Below are 16098 nucleotides of genomic sequence, written 5' to 3' on the forward strand. Positions count from 1 at the left end.
AGATAAATATAATGGTAAAATAATCAATTAACACTTTATTTTGGTCAGGATAAGGTAACTAGGAGGATAATTCGTTTCTGAAATTGATAATTTGTGTAAACTTAATCATCAATTAAAAAAAACACAAAACTTTTCTGACAACGTATGCATTTTGGAATATATCTGGAATACTGGGGCTGAAACGGATCGCCCACACTTTACGCTTGGTAAAATATACATACCACACAAAAGGAATGTATGTAACATGCATACTACACAATATAAACAGGAAATGCTTGTTTTCCCTGGCGTAATGATACATTTATCTCAGAAAGAATCTTGCATTATAGGAATTTATCTTACACAGACTGGTTATTTATGCTTGCTTAATTTATACAAAAAGGAATCTTATTGCAACAGATATAGAGAGTAAATTATTGACAGGAAAAATTACTGTCAAATATAAGTAACTGTCAAATATAGACAGGAAAAATTACTGTCAAATATAAGTAAATGTCAAATAGAGACAGGAAAAGTTACTGTCAAACATAAGTTACTGTCAAATATAAGTGATTACCAAATAGAGACTGGAAAAGTTACTGTCAAATAGAGACTGGAAAAGTTACTGTCAACTAGAGACAAGAAAAGTGACTGTCAAATAGAGACATGAAAAATTACTGTCAAATACAAATTACTGTCAAATACAAGTGACTATCAAATACAGACTGGAAAAGAGGCAGGAAAATTTACTGTCAAATAGAGACAAGAAAAGTGACTGTCAAATATAAGTTACTGTCAAATAGAGACATGAAAAATTACTGTCAAATATTAGTTAATGTCAAATACAAGTGATTATCAAATAGAGACTGGAAAAGTGACTATTAATATAAGTTATTGTCAAATGAAGACAGAAAATGTTAGTGTCAGCTAAGAAAATAAATCATATCAGCTTTAGACAAGACACCACAAAACTTCAATAGAAATAAGCATCAGATGACATAAAAATCATAAATGTCAAAATCAGTAAAAGCTAGCTGTTCTGTTTCTTAGATGGTATATAACATGTCAGTGAATTATTACAAATGAATAAATCGAGGAAAAATCCACCATTTATACCGATTTACTGCATACAAAATTTAAGCAAAATGCATGTTCACATTATATGATGGAATGAGACACAGTGACGATGGAGATTCACCAGGAGTTATGTCCCTTAGTTACGACACGATATGCATGCTACTGTTTTGATAAACAATGTAGATCATTGCTAGCTTGTTATGTTTTATTTGCATAATTTAACATGGATTGTTTGAAAAATAATCTTTTATTTTCTTTTCATTTATTTTGATTATTTGTGCCTTTTAATACCTTTAAAATGAAAAAAAGTTTAGTGTTTAAGTACTGTAGGCTGCCTTAATAGAAAACAGCAGAAAAAGTCATATTTGACTAATAACTCTTTAAAATACCCACCTTGCACCTTTTGAACATTGTCAGGTGCTAATAATTAAGTGGAAAAATGTTGACACATTCTACAAAATTGTCCATAAATTTCATTTCAGGAAACCTTGGAAATTATGTTTAATTTAGAACTACATTAGTCACCCATATTACAGTTTTCTTAGCATTTCCAAGTGCAAGATAGTAAACAAGTAGAAATTATTTTGAGACATCCTCCCAAAATGCAACGGGTCTGCCATTTTGAATATTTCAGTAACCCCAGCGCAGAACTCCTCTGATACACCAACTATTACTATCACAGAGGATCACAGTGTTCCCCCAGATGATGACGATTATGTTTCCTATTTTGGGATAAAAACAGGTTAGATAACTCTCAGCACCATCTGTAGTTCCTCTCTCTTAGCACAGTGTCCCTGGTTTGTTGTGCTGATGTGAATATTTATTGATATTGTCTGTCCTAGATTTTCTGTTCAGAAGTGCACAAGGTGTTGTTTTATTATTTATAGTCCAAATTGTACAGACTGTTGTGCTGTTGTCTATAGTCCCATCCTTACAAAATAATGTGCTTCTGCCCACAGTCTAAACATTACAGTATATTGTCCCGTCCTTATGGGGTATTGTTTCATTGTCAGTGGTCTAAACATTGCAGTATATTGTCCCATCCTTACAGGGTATTGTTTCATTGTCAATGGTCTAAACATTACAGTATATTGTCCCGTCCTTATGGGTTATTGTTTTATTGTCATTGGTCTAAACATTACAGTATATTGTCCCGACCTTATGGGTTATTGTTTTAATGTCAGTGGTCTAAACATTACAGTATATTGTCCCGTCCTTATGGGGTATTGTTTCATTGCCAATAGTCTAAACATTTTATTGTCCCATCCTTATGGGGCATTGTTTTATTGTCAGTGGTCTAAAAATTTCAGTATATTGTCCCGTTCTTATGGGGTATTGTTTTATTGTCAACGGTCTAATCATTACAGTATATTGACCCGACCTTATGGGTTATTGTTTTAATGTCAATGGCCTAAACATAACAGTATATTGTCCCGTCCTTATGGGGTATTGTTTCATTGTCAATAGTCTAAACATTTTATTGTCCCATCCTTACAGGGTATTGGTATAGGTTCATTGTCTATGGTTTAAACATTACAACATATATTGTCCCATCCAGGATATTGTCTATCTGCCTATGGTTTATACATGTATATTATAGACTATTGCGTTTCTGTCGATGTTCCTATCCTTAAGGACTGTTATTTATTGTCTATGGTCTAAACATGACAGGATATTGTTTTATTGTCTATAATCCAAATGATACAGAATATTGAATAACATTTTGCTGCTGTCTCGCGAGTCCATTTTTTTTTAGATACAATCTCATCATCTATCAATGAAACAACACGAAGCTAATATAAGTGCATCTTGTATCAGAATTATTTCTTTTCCAATCATTACAAATTATTCAGTTTTTGGTTTATTTTTGGTTCTGTGTAGGAATTTGATACAGGATAACAGTACCTGTATATTGTTTGGTGCAGGGTAACATTTTCTGTTCCATTCCCAAGATGCCTTGTTTTCGTACGAGGATGATACGATTTCCAGAGCGGTCCTAGATATTAGATATTGTCTGTGGTTGACTTTTCTGTTTCCACTCCTGTCCACGGAAACCTCTTCATTCCCAAGATTAACTTCTATATTCTACTCCACCGTATGTTTGTATTTACACCCTGTGATATTGTATTGCTGGACCTTGTAATGAATTCATATAAAGTCTGGTATACACTTCACACTAGTGAACATGTATTGAAAGTGTTTAAACATTGTATTGTAAGTGGCAGGTAAATCCAGAAAAGAAAAGAAATTATATACATGTTATAGTTCTTTCCGCTGTGATATTTAAGTAAAACAGATATACTTTATCTCAAAAATCCTAGATGATAGAGTTTCTTTACTTTTGTAAGTAGTATTTGCGAACAAAAAGTTATGAAGATTTTATTTATTTATTGCAATATTTTTTTTGTAATATTTGTTCAGTTTCTGCTGAGAAATTCCAAAATATAAGAAGTGACATCATTATCCACTATCTAAGTAGAGTGCTGACCTTAGGATTACTAGACTTGGCAATTTGTCAAATATCGTCAGAATCCTTGGCAATTCGTCAAAAATATCATCGTTTCGTGTTTTAGGTGTAACACACCTCAGAAGCACTTTCATTCGTAGTTGCTATGCAAATGGAATTCTGGTTTTTTTCTTGTGTGAAAAAACCTTATCAGCAACCGGAAAGAAGGAATAAGTTATATGTTAAGGATACAAGCTAGCTTTCATTGTATCTTCATTACATAAGAGTTCCTCAAGAAATTGCCAGGTTTCTTTTACAAATGGCATACCATTATTCTGAATTCTATATAAAAGTTATTGAAGGAAGATAACTCAAACTCGGGTATAAATGCCCAAGGTAACATACATCCTAAGATAAAAAAAGGAAAAGAAAAATGTTATACTTATTTGATTTCAAGTATTTTCATTAATCAATAACAATTGATTAATAATTAAACGCAGAAATGAGGAATGAATTTAGCAATCTCAAAGTTAATTCAACGTGATCATTCTTCATTATGAATAAGTTATGGCCAAATAGCCATTATGTTGGCAATTATTTAGCAATCATGCACAGGAAGTGATATATGGATTTAAATTATATTGCATGATATAAATACTTATAAAAATATGTAAGCTGTTGAATAAAAATTTTGAAAAGTTAACAAATGTTGAAAACTTGCAGCATATAGCCATGAGCATGACATCGATGATGAAATCAAGTTAATGCATGAAATTAATATTAAAATAAGGTGTTAGGATCTTAATGTACTTAGCCAGCATGTTTCAATTTTGTAAGTTCAGTTTCTTTCAAATTTGTTTGCACAGCATGTCGGTACATGTATTAGTTAACTTGTAAACTTTCTGTTAGAGGTATTGGCATTATTGACCCTGTATCTGTTCATTTAGGATTGGAATTTAGTAGAAAAACATGTTTCTTTAACAAGAAATTAAGTATATCTTGAAAGTCTACATATAGTCTAACTTTTATTGTGATGAATTCAAATTTTGTGTATACACTGCAAATCTTATTAGTCTGGCCTCTGTAATTTCACAATTCAAACCTTTGAATCAGGTCAATGATATTTTGTTCAAAATGTGTTCTTCCGAAAATCCACAGCCGTCCAGACTAAAATGATTTTACTGTTTTTGCATTTTCAGATTTCATATATAATACATTTCATTTCATGTTTCTATATTTCTCATTGCATCATATGACATTCATCCCAATTTTTTTCCGTATAGAAGAAGATTCCGAATACCGAGACAGTGCCTTTCCAGTCGAAGACACAGGTAGCCATCTTGTTTACTAAGCCTGCAGCAGCAACACTGGTTCAACACTATAGCCAAAACACGTTAATGTTCCTGTAGCGTCTCACTCTGTTTCAGTGCCTGTTGTAGTGTTTGCCCCCAGTCAGTATTTACGTTTCCCGGCATGTAACGTAAATCTACGTACACGCTCAACACTGCCGTATTAATTGCCTGATCACTTGGGTCCAAACATTGACTGTTAAAATTTTGTAAAAAAAAAAAAAAAGTCTCAAGATTGTCCCGAGAGACTGCACAATGCTTTAGATTTCACCAATTGAGCCTCTTTGATGATATACAGATAAAGCTTTTCACAGAGAAATTCACAAGCTTGGACAAATATGCTGGAAATCAAATACAGCTATGACTAAAAAATAATTACCTGAATTCTTTATCAGTTCATGCTACAGTTATTGACTTGTAGAGATGAACAACAAGATTTCTGACAGACAAAAATCTAAAATATTATAAAATTAAATATTGTTTTATTCTGCTTAAAATATTAAGAATTGGACCTGATTGGTTGGTGGCGATCATGTGACAGGAAGTTGATATGAACGTTTATTACGATGATGAGAAACAAGGTGTCACTGTTTGTACATTAAATGTATATATATTTTGGAGACATTTCCTAGAAAAAAACAATCCCAGTAATCTTGATATCTTATAATTATAAGCCAACCACCTTTGTTTGAAATTCACCAAAATGGCTGGATTGTTGGGGCTTCTCTTCATCAAGCGTCCATTTACGTAAAATACATATTGAAATTTAGAAAACATAAATAATTTTGACTTATTTAATTATTTTTTGTAAAAGTGGATATGTGAAAATTGTTTTAAATGGTTGATTTCACTGTTAAAAATGACACCTTGTTTACAGCATTCTTACTTTGTATAAGAATGCATTATTGTTTTATTACTACAAAAATTAATATAAATTATATATTTTGCATTTTAAGGGAAAGAATGAAGCATCCTGTTGATTTGAATATTCATGAGTTTGACTTATTTCTAACCTTACATTGTTTTGAAATGTGTCTTTTTGTATGAAGGAACTGATTCATGTTGTTTTATATTGGAAGTGCATTCGAAGCATACTTCCAGTATGAAATCAGTGTGAAGCAGTATACAGTGTAACACCAGTGTGATGCCAGCATATTTCCAGTGTGTTTTAGAGTAACATCAGCGTAATATCATGTTTGATTTTAGAGTAACACTCCTATTTAAGAGAAGTGTGATGCCACCATATCAGTTTATGTTTGTGTGACACATGTAGTGTACTTTAGTGTAACATAGTGTAATACCAGTGTTTTAGTGTAACACCAGTTTAATACCAATGTAAACAAAATGTTACACCAGCATATACAGTGTATGTTTGTGTGGCACTTTTAGTGTAACACCAATATATACACAATTTAATAAAATCATTATTTTCAGTCTTTCACAAATTGCTGTGCATGTACTTCAAACTTGTCTTGTGTTTCAGGAGTTTATGTAGATTGCAAGGAGTGAATTATGCTGAATCATTAACATCGTTTGTTTTTAGCTAGAGTTGTGTCCCTGGAATTGAGTTCCATCATGACGTAGTTTGCATTTTAGCCCAATGTATTTTCAGTTCATTAATATTAATCCAACTAATATTTTTCACAAGCTCCTTACAGGAAAGGCCAGCCCTGCACTGATCAAACTGTAAGGTAACTGGCTTTTATGGAAAAGAGAAGACAACTCTCTTTTTATTCTCTCCAACTAGGGGAGATAACTGTGTAAACTGTCACTTTTATAGGTTTACTAATTCACTAACATGTGTTGCCTCCCTTATCTTTTAATGCTGCATTGTGTGGGACTTTGGTGGATGGTTAAACAGCTCGTAGTGTAGAGGTAGATGTAGAAGTACACGTCGAGTCAACTGAGAAGCGGCGCAGTGTGGCCGAAATTATTCAGAAATTTGAACCTGTCTCTCAGGGGTCAAAAGGTGAACAGTTCACAGAAGAAGATATGGCTTCCAGGGGGGAAATTTCGTCCGTTTTCACTGAAGAGGAGGTTTCGACCAAGTATGCTGAAGAGGAGGTTTCGACCAAGTATGCTGAAGAGGAAAGTGTAATGACACAATCTTTGGAGGAAGTCGTTTCTATGGAAACAGTTGCCAAGGAGAGGGTTTCGACAAAGACTTTTGAATCTTCCAAGGAGAGAACATCTTCAGCATCAACTTTCGTGGAGACAGTTGTGGAACCAGAATTCAAAACTGTTCAAGAGAGTGGTGAAATTTTACATAGACCTTACGAACCTTATGAAGCTTTAGAAAAGAAACAACCAATTGCAGATGGGACGTCTTCTTCAGAGGAAGAGGACGTACCACCTCCAATTGTGCGCAGTATTAAACCTGTTGCAAATATAGTTCAGAAAATGGAAACAAAAATTGAGAAAATTCGTCAAGAAGTTCGTAGGGATAGTTTGTCAGATAATGGTTCAGGGACAGAAACCAAACCGTCAGACGAGGATTTTTCTTACGAACAAAAAGAATGGGTAAGTGAATCATTCACACACCAAGAAACTGGTCCAAATGTTGCCGCTGCTGCTGAGGGTGAGGAGGAGGAAGATGATGACGATGATTGGGAGGTGGTTGACAAAGATGAAATAGAAGAAGAATATGACGAAGAAGCAGTCCCCTTTCGTCTTCCATCCCCTCATGAACAAGACGTGTCTTTGACGGAGGAAACTTCAGAAGAACCCCACTTCCAGAAAATAACAAAAACAGAGGAACGCGTCGTCGAGAGAACAACCAGAGAGGACTTCAGATCACATACAGAAAAAAGTGATGAACTGAAATATGAGGAAAGCCATGAAAAATCTACTGAATCTAAGAATGTCAAATTTGAACAGAAATCTTATCAAGACTTTTCATTGACAAAATTTGAAAACGTGGAGGAAAAAAGTGCTGAAAGTGTTTATTCAAAGACGGAACAAAACAGACACATAACACATGTGGAAATAAAAGACGAAGATAATCTGTATCGGACACATGAGAAACCAATGGACGTAGATGACAGCCAAGAAATGGGAGACATTTCCCCTCTTCGTGAGGACATTAGAATTGATAATCGAATGGAGGAAGAGGAGGATGAACTCTCTGACCTAAGCCATTCATCTGCTGGTGACACAATAGAAATTGCTGATAACGGATCAGACCGTAGTGAAATTGAAAGCCCAATTGAGTTCAAGCAAGACAGGCTTGAACAAAGTTTGAAGGCTGAGGAGAGGGAACAGGCACTGCAAATGGCCACTCAAATGTCTACGGGTGTTGAGGAGGAATATCTGTCTGATCAGCAACAACAAAGTGCTACACAAAATGATGAGAATCTCTTTCTCGGGCGGGAGTCGGATCTCGTGACAGGATCCGAGTCTGTTACTGTTATTCCCGATGAAAAACCTGAGGAAATTGACACAACAGAATTTAATCAAAGACAGGACAAACCAATTCAAGATATTCCACAGGAATATGCCTCCTTTTTTGAACAGGAAATAGTTGTCCAAGCTTCAACTAAAGAAGTGTCATTCGCAACGGAGCAAAATGTAGAATCTAAAATGGAAGGGGGAAAGGTAGAAGTCATACAGACAGAGGAATCTTTGTCTGAACAAAGCCAGGAGCGTATTAGAGAAATTGCATCATTTCTAGAACACGAAATAGTTGTAGAGGCTCCAAAAATAGACGAGGTACCTTCAAAGGTTGAGGCGACCGATGAGGAGGAAGATGAAGAAGAAGAAGATTTCATTGAGACAGAATGTGTGATGTCTTGGGAGGAATATCAGTCACAGAATTTTGATCACAGAACATCTGATCAGGAAGAGGAATACGAAACAGCAGATTTCAAAGAAATTCAACAGGAACAGGTTGAAATCAAACAAGAAAGTGTAGATCACACAGAATTATTTACTACAGTCAAACAGGAGGCTTACTCCGTCGAGGAAACAACTGAAATCAAACCGATTCATATGGAAACCAAGGAATCTGCTTCCCTAGATATTCCAGGGGAAAAGGATTTGTTGGAAGACAAGGAGAATATAGAACCAGTGAAGGAGATACACGTGGCTACGAGTGAGGAACCTACGGTATACACCAATGTTGATTTCATTGAACCCTTGGAAACTGTCCAGGACCTGACCGGTGCTCATAGCCTTCAAACCAAAGAAACTTTTGAGGATGATGATAAAGAAAACCAGAAACCAGATCATCATTTATTTTTAGAAGCGAAAGAGGAAACCGCTGTTTATGATCAAATTGAGTCTGTCTCTCCTCTGGAAAAGAGTAAAGACACTGTTCACGAGGCTGAGTTCATCCCTGCTGAACAAGATGCAAAACTGGAACATATCTCTGAAAATGTTGATGACTTACCCCAAATTCAAACTGAGAAGCTTCAAAGTGAACAACAGGAGGCGGAGCCAGTTGAAGTAGAAGAGATGATTGTATCCACCGATATCAAGCATGACGAGGCAGTACCTGCCACCATCTTCACTGCTCCTCCCCCTCCTCCTTTGTACGATGACCACGAATTCTCCTCTGAATCCGAGGGTGAAGGTGTCCTAGACTCGGAGGAGGAAAGCGAGGATGAAATACAAGTCATTGTCTCTACAAGGCAGACAGAGCTGATAGATGACCAATATGAGCAGCCAGAACAACAAGCTCATGAGGACAAATTTGAACAACCAGAACAAGTTCACAAGGACAAATTTGAACAACCAGAACAAGATCATGAGGACAAATTTGAACAACCAGAACAAGTTCATGAGGACAAATATGAACAAGCAGAACAAGTTCATGAGGACAAATTTGAACAACCAGAACAAACTCATGAAGACAAATTTGAACAACCAGAACAAGCCCATGAGGACAAATTTGAACAAGTAGAACAAGTTTATGAAGACAAATATGAACAACCAGAACAAGTTTATGAGGACAAATTTGAACAAATAGAACAAGTTTATGAGGAAAAATATGAACAACCAGAACAAACTCATGAGGACAAATTTGAACAACCAGAACAAGTTTATGAGGACAAATTTGAACAACCAGAACAAGTTCATGAGGACAAATTTGAGCAACCAGAACAAACTCATGAGGACAAATATGAACTACCAGAACAAGCTCATGAGGACAAATATGAACAACCAGAACAAGCTCATGAGGACAAATTTGAACAAACAGAACAAACACATGAAGACAAATATGAACAACCAGAGCAAGTTTATGAGGACAAATATGAACAACCAGAACAAACTCATGAGGACAAATATGAACAACCAGAACAAGTTCATGAGGACAAATATGAACAACCAGAACAAACTCATGAGGACAAATATGAACAACAAGAACAAACTCATGAGGACAAATATGAACATCCAGAACAAACTCATGAGGACAAATATGAACAACCAGAACAGGTTTATGAGGACAAATATGAACAACCAGAACAAGTTCATGAGGACAAATATGAACAACTAGAACAAGCTCATGAGGACAAATTTGAACAACCAGTACAAACTCATGAGGACAAATTTGAAAAACTAGAACAAGTTCAGGAGGACAAATATGAACAACCAGAACAAGATTTTGAGGACAAATATGCACATCCAGAACAAGTTCAGAAGGACAAATTTGAACAACCAGAACAATTTTTTGAGGACAAATATGAACAACCTGAACAAACTCATGAGGACAAATTTGAGCAACCAGAACAAGTTCATGAGGACAAATATGAACAACCAGAACAAGTTCATGAGGACAAATATGAACAACCAGAACAAACTCATGAGGACAAATATGAACAACAAGAACAAACTCATGAGGACAAATATGAACATCCAGAACAAACTCATGAGGACAAATATGAACAACCAGAACAGGTTTATGAGGACAAATATGAACAACCAGAACAAGTTCATGAGGACAAATATGAACAACTAGAACAAGCTCATGAGGACAAATTTGAACAACCAGTACAAACTCATGAGGACAAATTTGAAAAACCAGAACAAGTTCAGGAGGACAAGTTTGAACAAGTTCAGGAGGACAAATATGAACAACCAGAACAAGATTTTGAGGACAAATATGCACATCCAGAACAAGTTCAGAAGGACAAATTTGAACAACCAGAACAATTTTTTGAGGACAAATATGAACAACCTGAACAAACTCATGAGGACAAATTAGAACAACCAGAGCAAGTTCTTGAGGACAAATTTGAACAACCAGAACAAGTTCATGAGGACAAATTTGAACAACCAGAACAAGTTCATGAGGACAAATTTGAACAACCAGAACAAGTTCATGAGGACAAATTTGAACAACCAGAACAAGTTCATGAGGACAAATTTGAACAACCAGAACAAGTTCATGAGGACAAATTTGAACAACCAGAACAAGTTCAGGAGGACAAATTTGAACAACCAGAACAAGTTCATGAGGACAAATATGAACAACCAGAACAAGTTCAGGAGGACAAATTTGAACAACCAGAACAAGTTCATGAGGACAAATATGAACAACCAGAACAAACTCACGAGGACAAATATGAACAACCAGAACAAGTTCAGGAGGACAAATATGAACAACCAGAACAAGTTCAGGAGGACAAATTTGAAAAACCAGAACAAGTTCAGGAGTATGGATTTGAACAACCAGAACAAGTTCAGGAGGACAAATATGAACAACCAGAACAAGTTCAGGAGAACAAATATGAACAACCTGAACAATATTTTGAGGACAAATTTGAACAACCAGAACAAGTTCATGAGGACAAATATGAACAACCAGAACAAGTTCAGGAGGACAAATTTGAACAACCAGAACAAGTTCATGAGGACAAATATGAACAACCAGAACAAACTCATGAGGACAAATATGAACAACCAGAACAAGTTCAGGAGGACAAATATGAACAACCTGAACAATATTTTGAGGACAAATTTGAACAACCAGAACAAGTTCATGAGGACAAATATGAACAACCAGAACAAGTTCAGGAGGACAAATTTGAACAACCAGAACAAGTTCATGAGGACAAATATGAACAACCAGAACAAACTAATGAGGGCAAATATGAACAACCAGAACAAGTTCAGGAGGACAAATATGAACAACCTGAACAATATTTTGAGGACAAATTTGAACAACCAGAACAAGTTCATGAGGACAAATATGAACAACCAGAACAAGTTCAGGAGGACAAATTTGAACAACCAGAACAAGTTCATGAGGACAAATATGAACAACCAGAACAAACTAATGAGGGCAAATATGAACAACCAGAACAAGTTCAGGAGGACAAATATGAACAACCTGAACAATATTTTGAGGACAAATTTGAACAACCAGAACAAACTCATGAGGACAAATATGAACAACCAGAACAAGTTCTCAACGACAAATATGAACAACATGAGGAAAGTTATGAACATCGCACCATGGAGATGCAAGAAGAAATAAAACAAGATCAACACGAGGAATTTGTTCATGACAGTTTCAAACTTGTTGATGAGAGTAGAGATGAACAGGTTTTCAGTGCATACACTATCAAAGCTGAGGAAGCAGATGATGAAGAAGACAGGGAAGTTGCCTCTCATCTTAAGCCTGAGGCACAAGAGAAAAATGTGCTACAGGAGTCAGGAGTTCAAGATTTAGACGAGCATATACCAGAAAAAATTGACGGGGATATGGTCCATGATGATGAAAAGGATGATTTAGATGAATTTATTGCAGAGACAAAGCAGGATGAGGATGACTTGGATTTATCCGACAATGAACAGAAGGAATTTGAAAGCCTTGAAATAGAAATCGCTAAGGAGGAAAAAGTCCTCAAGGAGGAAAGTGCTGCTCTTATTGAATCCTTGGAGGAGATCAAGGATGACATCATGGACTCGGACGATGAGGGAGAGGAACTTAAGGATGATATGGACTCCGAAGAGGAGTTTGTGTCTGATGAGGATATCCCTGATCAAGAAGAAGAGTGCACTTCAGAAGAACCCTATGCTACAGACCGGGCTTCGCCACAGACAGAACAACAGCAAGAGCAAGAAGAGGAACAGTCAGACAAACCTATACACCAGGTGATGCCTGATTTTTGCTCTTTTCTGTCTGACGAAGACTTGGTAGAAAAACCTGTTAGGATGTCGGTGTCGCAAGACTCTTTTGATAAAGATCGGCGTGAGAGTTATGACAATGATGCAGATGTTTTCAAAGAAAGTGAACAGTTGCCTGAGCAGGAAAGACAAACTTTCCTCCCCTATGATGGACACATTTCTTCTGAACACGACGAACATGAACTCCCTCATGAACAGGAAGAACAACAAGTTTTGAAAGAACAGGAACAAGATTATCCACCTGTTTACCAGGAATATGAGCAGCAAGAATCGTACATCCACAAGAAACTACTAATCGACAAAGAATATAGTTCTGAGGGTGATCAGCACGATCAGCACCTCTACCATGAAGACCGGCCTTGTGAGCAACATCCTTATATGGAGGATGATGAGGACACACATGTTTATAAAGAAATAGAGGAAAAGCATGAGGAAAAGCCATTCGTCCATCAAAGAGTGGAGATCAGACAACAGCCTCCATCGGATGAGGAATACCCTGAGGTTGATGAGGTCGAGGGTCCGGCAGATGAACCTCAGTACACAGAGGTCACTGCTGAGGTTATTGAGGTCATTGAGGGAGAGGACGACGAGGTGGATGATGGCATCCTGGAAACCACGACGACCACTGTTTACACTGAGGAAAAACAGGAAGGAGACCTACACACTGAGATTATTCGTGAACACACAAGAACAGAACGTACATACACTGTTACAGAAATCATAGACAAGGATGGCCAGCCTGTAGCAGACTTGCAGGTTGTTGAGGACTTTGTTAGGGTTACAAAAGACAGCCAGGATTTAGAGGATGTAGATAGGAAAGATAAGGATGAGGATGTTTTATGTGATAACCATGAGGATATTGAGGAAATGGAGGTAGATAGGAAGGAATTCCACGAGGAGGAAATAAGGGAGACAATCAAACAGAAGGAGGAAACCAAGGAAATATTCCAACAGAAGGAGGAAACAAAGGAAATATTCCAACAGAAGGAGGAATCAAGGGAGACAATACAGCAGGAGGAAACAAGGGAGGTTACTCAAAAGGAGCAGGAAATTGACCTATTACAATATGAAGAACATGAAATTGACAGATCAGAATCTAAAGTAGAGACAATGACAGACTCCATTGAGTATATACAGCCAATAGAAAGTGATAGAAGCATGGCTGTCCCTTTCACTGATCATGACTTGCCAGAACCAGCAGATATAGACAAAGAACAGGACATAGAGGTAGAAAAACCCTCTCAAAGGGACAGGTTTTCATCAGAATCTGATTCTGATCCTGGACTTGGCATTGAGGAGGGATTCATTGACAGGACTGAGGAGTTCATCTGTATCGACCGTACTGGAGATTTGTTCGAGAAAGAACACAAAACAGGAGACCGTTCTCTTCAAAATGAAACTCAATTCCCAGATCAGATTTTTGATGTGCCTGGAGGTTACACACAGCCATCTTCTCAACAGGATGACCTTCTCGAAGGTCCACGTGGAGAGGGGGTGGGGCAAGATGACATGAAGGAAACAGGGATTGGGCAGACTGAGGATGATACAGACGACCATACACAGGAATCATCAGAAAGCACTGATGATCCTGTGATCTCCCGCAAATTTTCCGCAGCACAAGTTGATGAATTTGAACACGAAATTAGACGCGAACAGGAGGAATTGGATGAAATCATTCGGTCAGAATCCTCCGTAGAACAGGTGACTCAATCCGCTTACTCCACAGAGAAAGTTGTCCAATCAGAATCCACGTATGAAAAACGTACGGAGGAGTCTTCTTTGAAATCTTCGTCATTCCTTATGGAATCAAAAGTAATGGCATCAACATTTACTCCTAGTGAGCATGGAACCGACACACCACAGAGTACGGACGAACGCCCACTTTCACCTAGCTCTTACACCCTTGAAACTGACACTGATGTTGATGACAATACACACGTTGAGGAAATCAATATGGACATGGAGGAACGGGAGGAGCCCGAGGGCCGAATGTCTACAGATATTTCTCAACAGATCTTCATTGAGCAGACAATAATGTCACATAGCCGCGAAGAAACATTTCAGGAGGGACAGAATGTCAATGAATATGTCGCTAAACAGGATGAAGCAAAGGTGGACACTCAGCAATTCTTCTCGGATGAAAAAGGAATGACAGAGGCCATCAACGACCGGGAAGACAACATAGACACACACAGCGAGGGAGAATATGATGATGAAGAGATGGATGATTTGAATTCATTAGAATCCAAACCCTTGGACTGTCCACCATCTCCTTCAGAATTCACGCTCATCACTTCCCAGGATCAGGATACGCTCAATAGAGTTCTCGGTCTGGCAGATCAGGACGAGATTCTTATGGTAGAGATGGATAACCAGGATGACCTTCAAGTGGCACCTAAGCATGTGGATCAACTGCATGACCAAGGTAGATAACTCACAATGTACATGTAAATCTGTTTTTAAGTTCAATTTTTTTTTATTTTGCATTGTATCATTTTTTTTTTCATTCATCACTCTTTTTGCATATTTAGTTTCTGAAAGAAAGAAACATATCGTTTAACACCAAAAAAGGAATGGAGTGATTTAAGATTCAAAATTGAACTCAATGAGTATTGGTAGCTAGATCTAACCGTGGAATCTACAAATATTGCATGGCGTCAATGCACTTCTGTGATCAATGTTAGTCGAGTGCTGTTTACATAGGGAATGTCAGTTGCAGTAGTACCTAATACGATGTCCCATATATCTGAAGAAAATTAAAAACATTACGAGAAAAGTTTAATGTAATTGATATACAACTACAATATTTACCAATTTTGTTTCAATTATGAAAAATCTAAATATTAAATTGAATGAATTTAAAAGCTTTAAAAATCGGTTTAAACCAATATTAAACTTTTGCATTCATTTATTAACTTTCTGCGACATCATCCGTATTAGTTTAAATCTATACATATATATATGAAATTATAAATTTAAAATTCCAGTATTAATTTTAGGGTGTTTTTCATTTCAAATTATAAAACTCTATTTAAGAAATCCCTAAAACACTTAAGTTAAAAATTGCAATGATATTCATCATATATTCACTTGATAATTTTATTACAAAAAAATCTG

The 16098-nt window shown here is 36.6% G+C and overlaps 1 protein-coding gene across 1 annotated transcript in view; it reads left to right on the forward strand.

The window, feature by feature from the left end:
• LOC110446561 (titin-like) overlaps nt 1-16098 on the forward strand; it is a 210776-nt gene that overhangs the window by 162651 nt on the left and 32027 nt on the right. The window contains exons 49-50 of the mRNA XM_021491768.1: nt 1646-1798; nt 6713-15406. Of these exons, the coding sequence (XP_021347443.1) occupies nt 1646-1798; nt 6713-15406 (8847 nt within the window). The remainder of the gene's footprint in view (nt 1-1645; nt 1799-6712; nt 15407-16098) is intronic.

The sequence above is a fragment of the Mizuhopecten yessoensis genome, unplaced genomic scaffold (assembly GCF_002113885.1).
Source record: "Mizuhopecten yessoensis strain PY_sf001 unplaced genomic scaffold, ASM211388v2 scaffold357, whole genome shotgun sequence".
Classification (NCBI taxonomy): domain Eukaryota; kingdom Metazoa; phylum Mollusca; class Bivalvia; order Pectinida; family Pectinidae; genus Mizuhopecten; species Mizuhopecten yessoensis.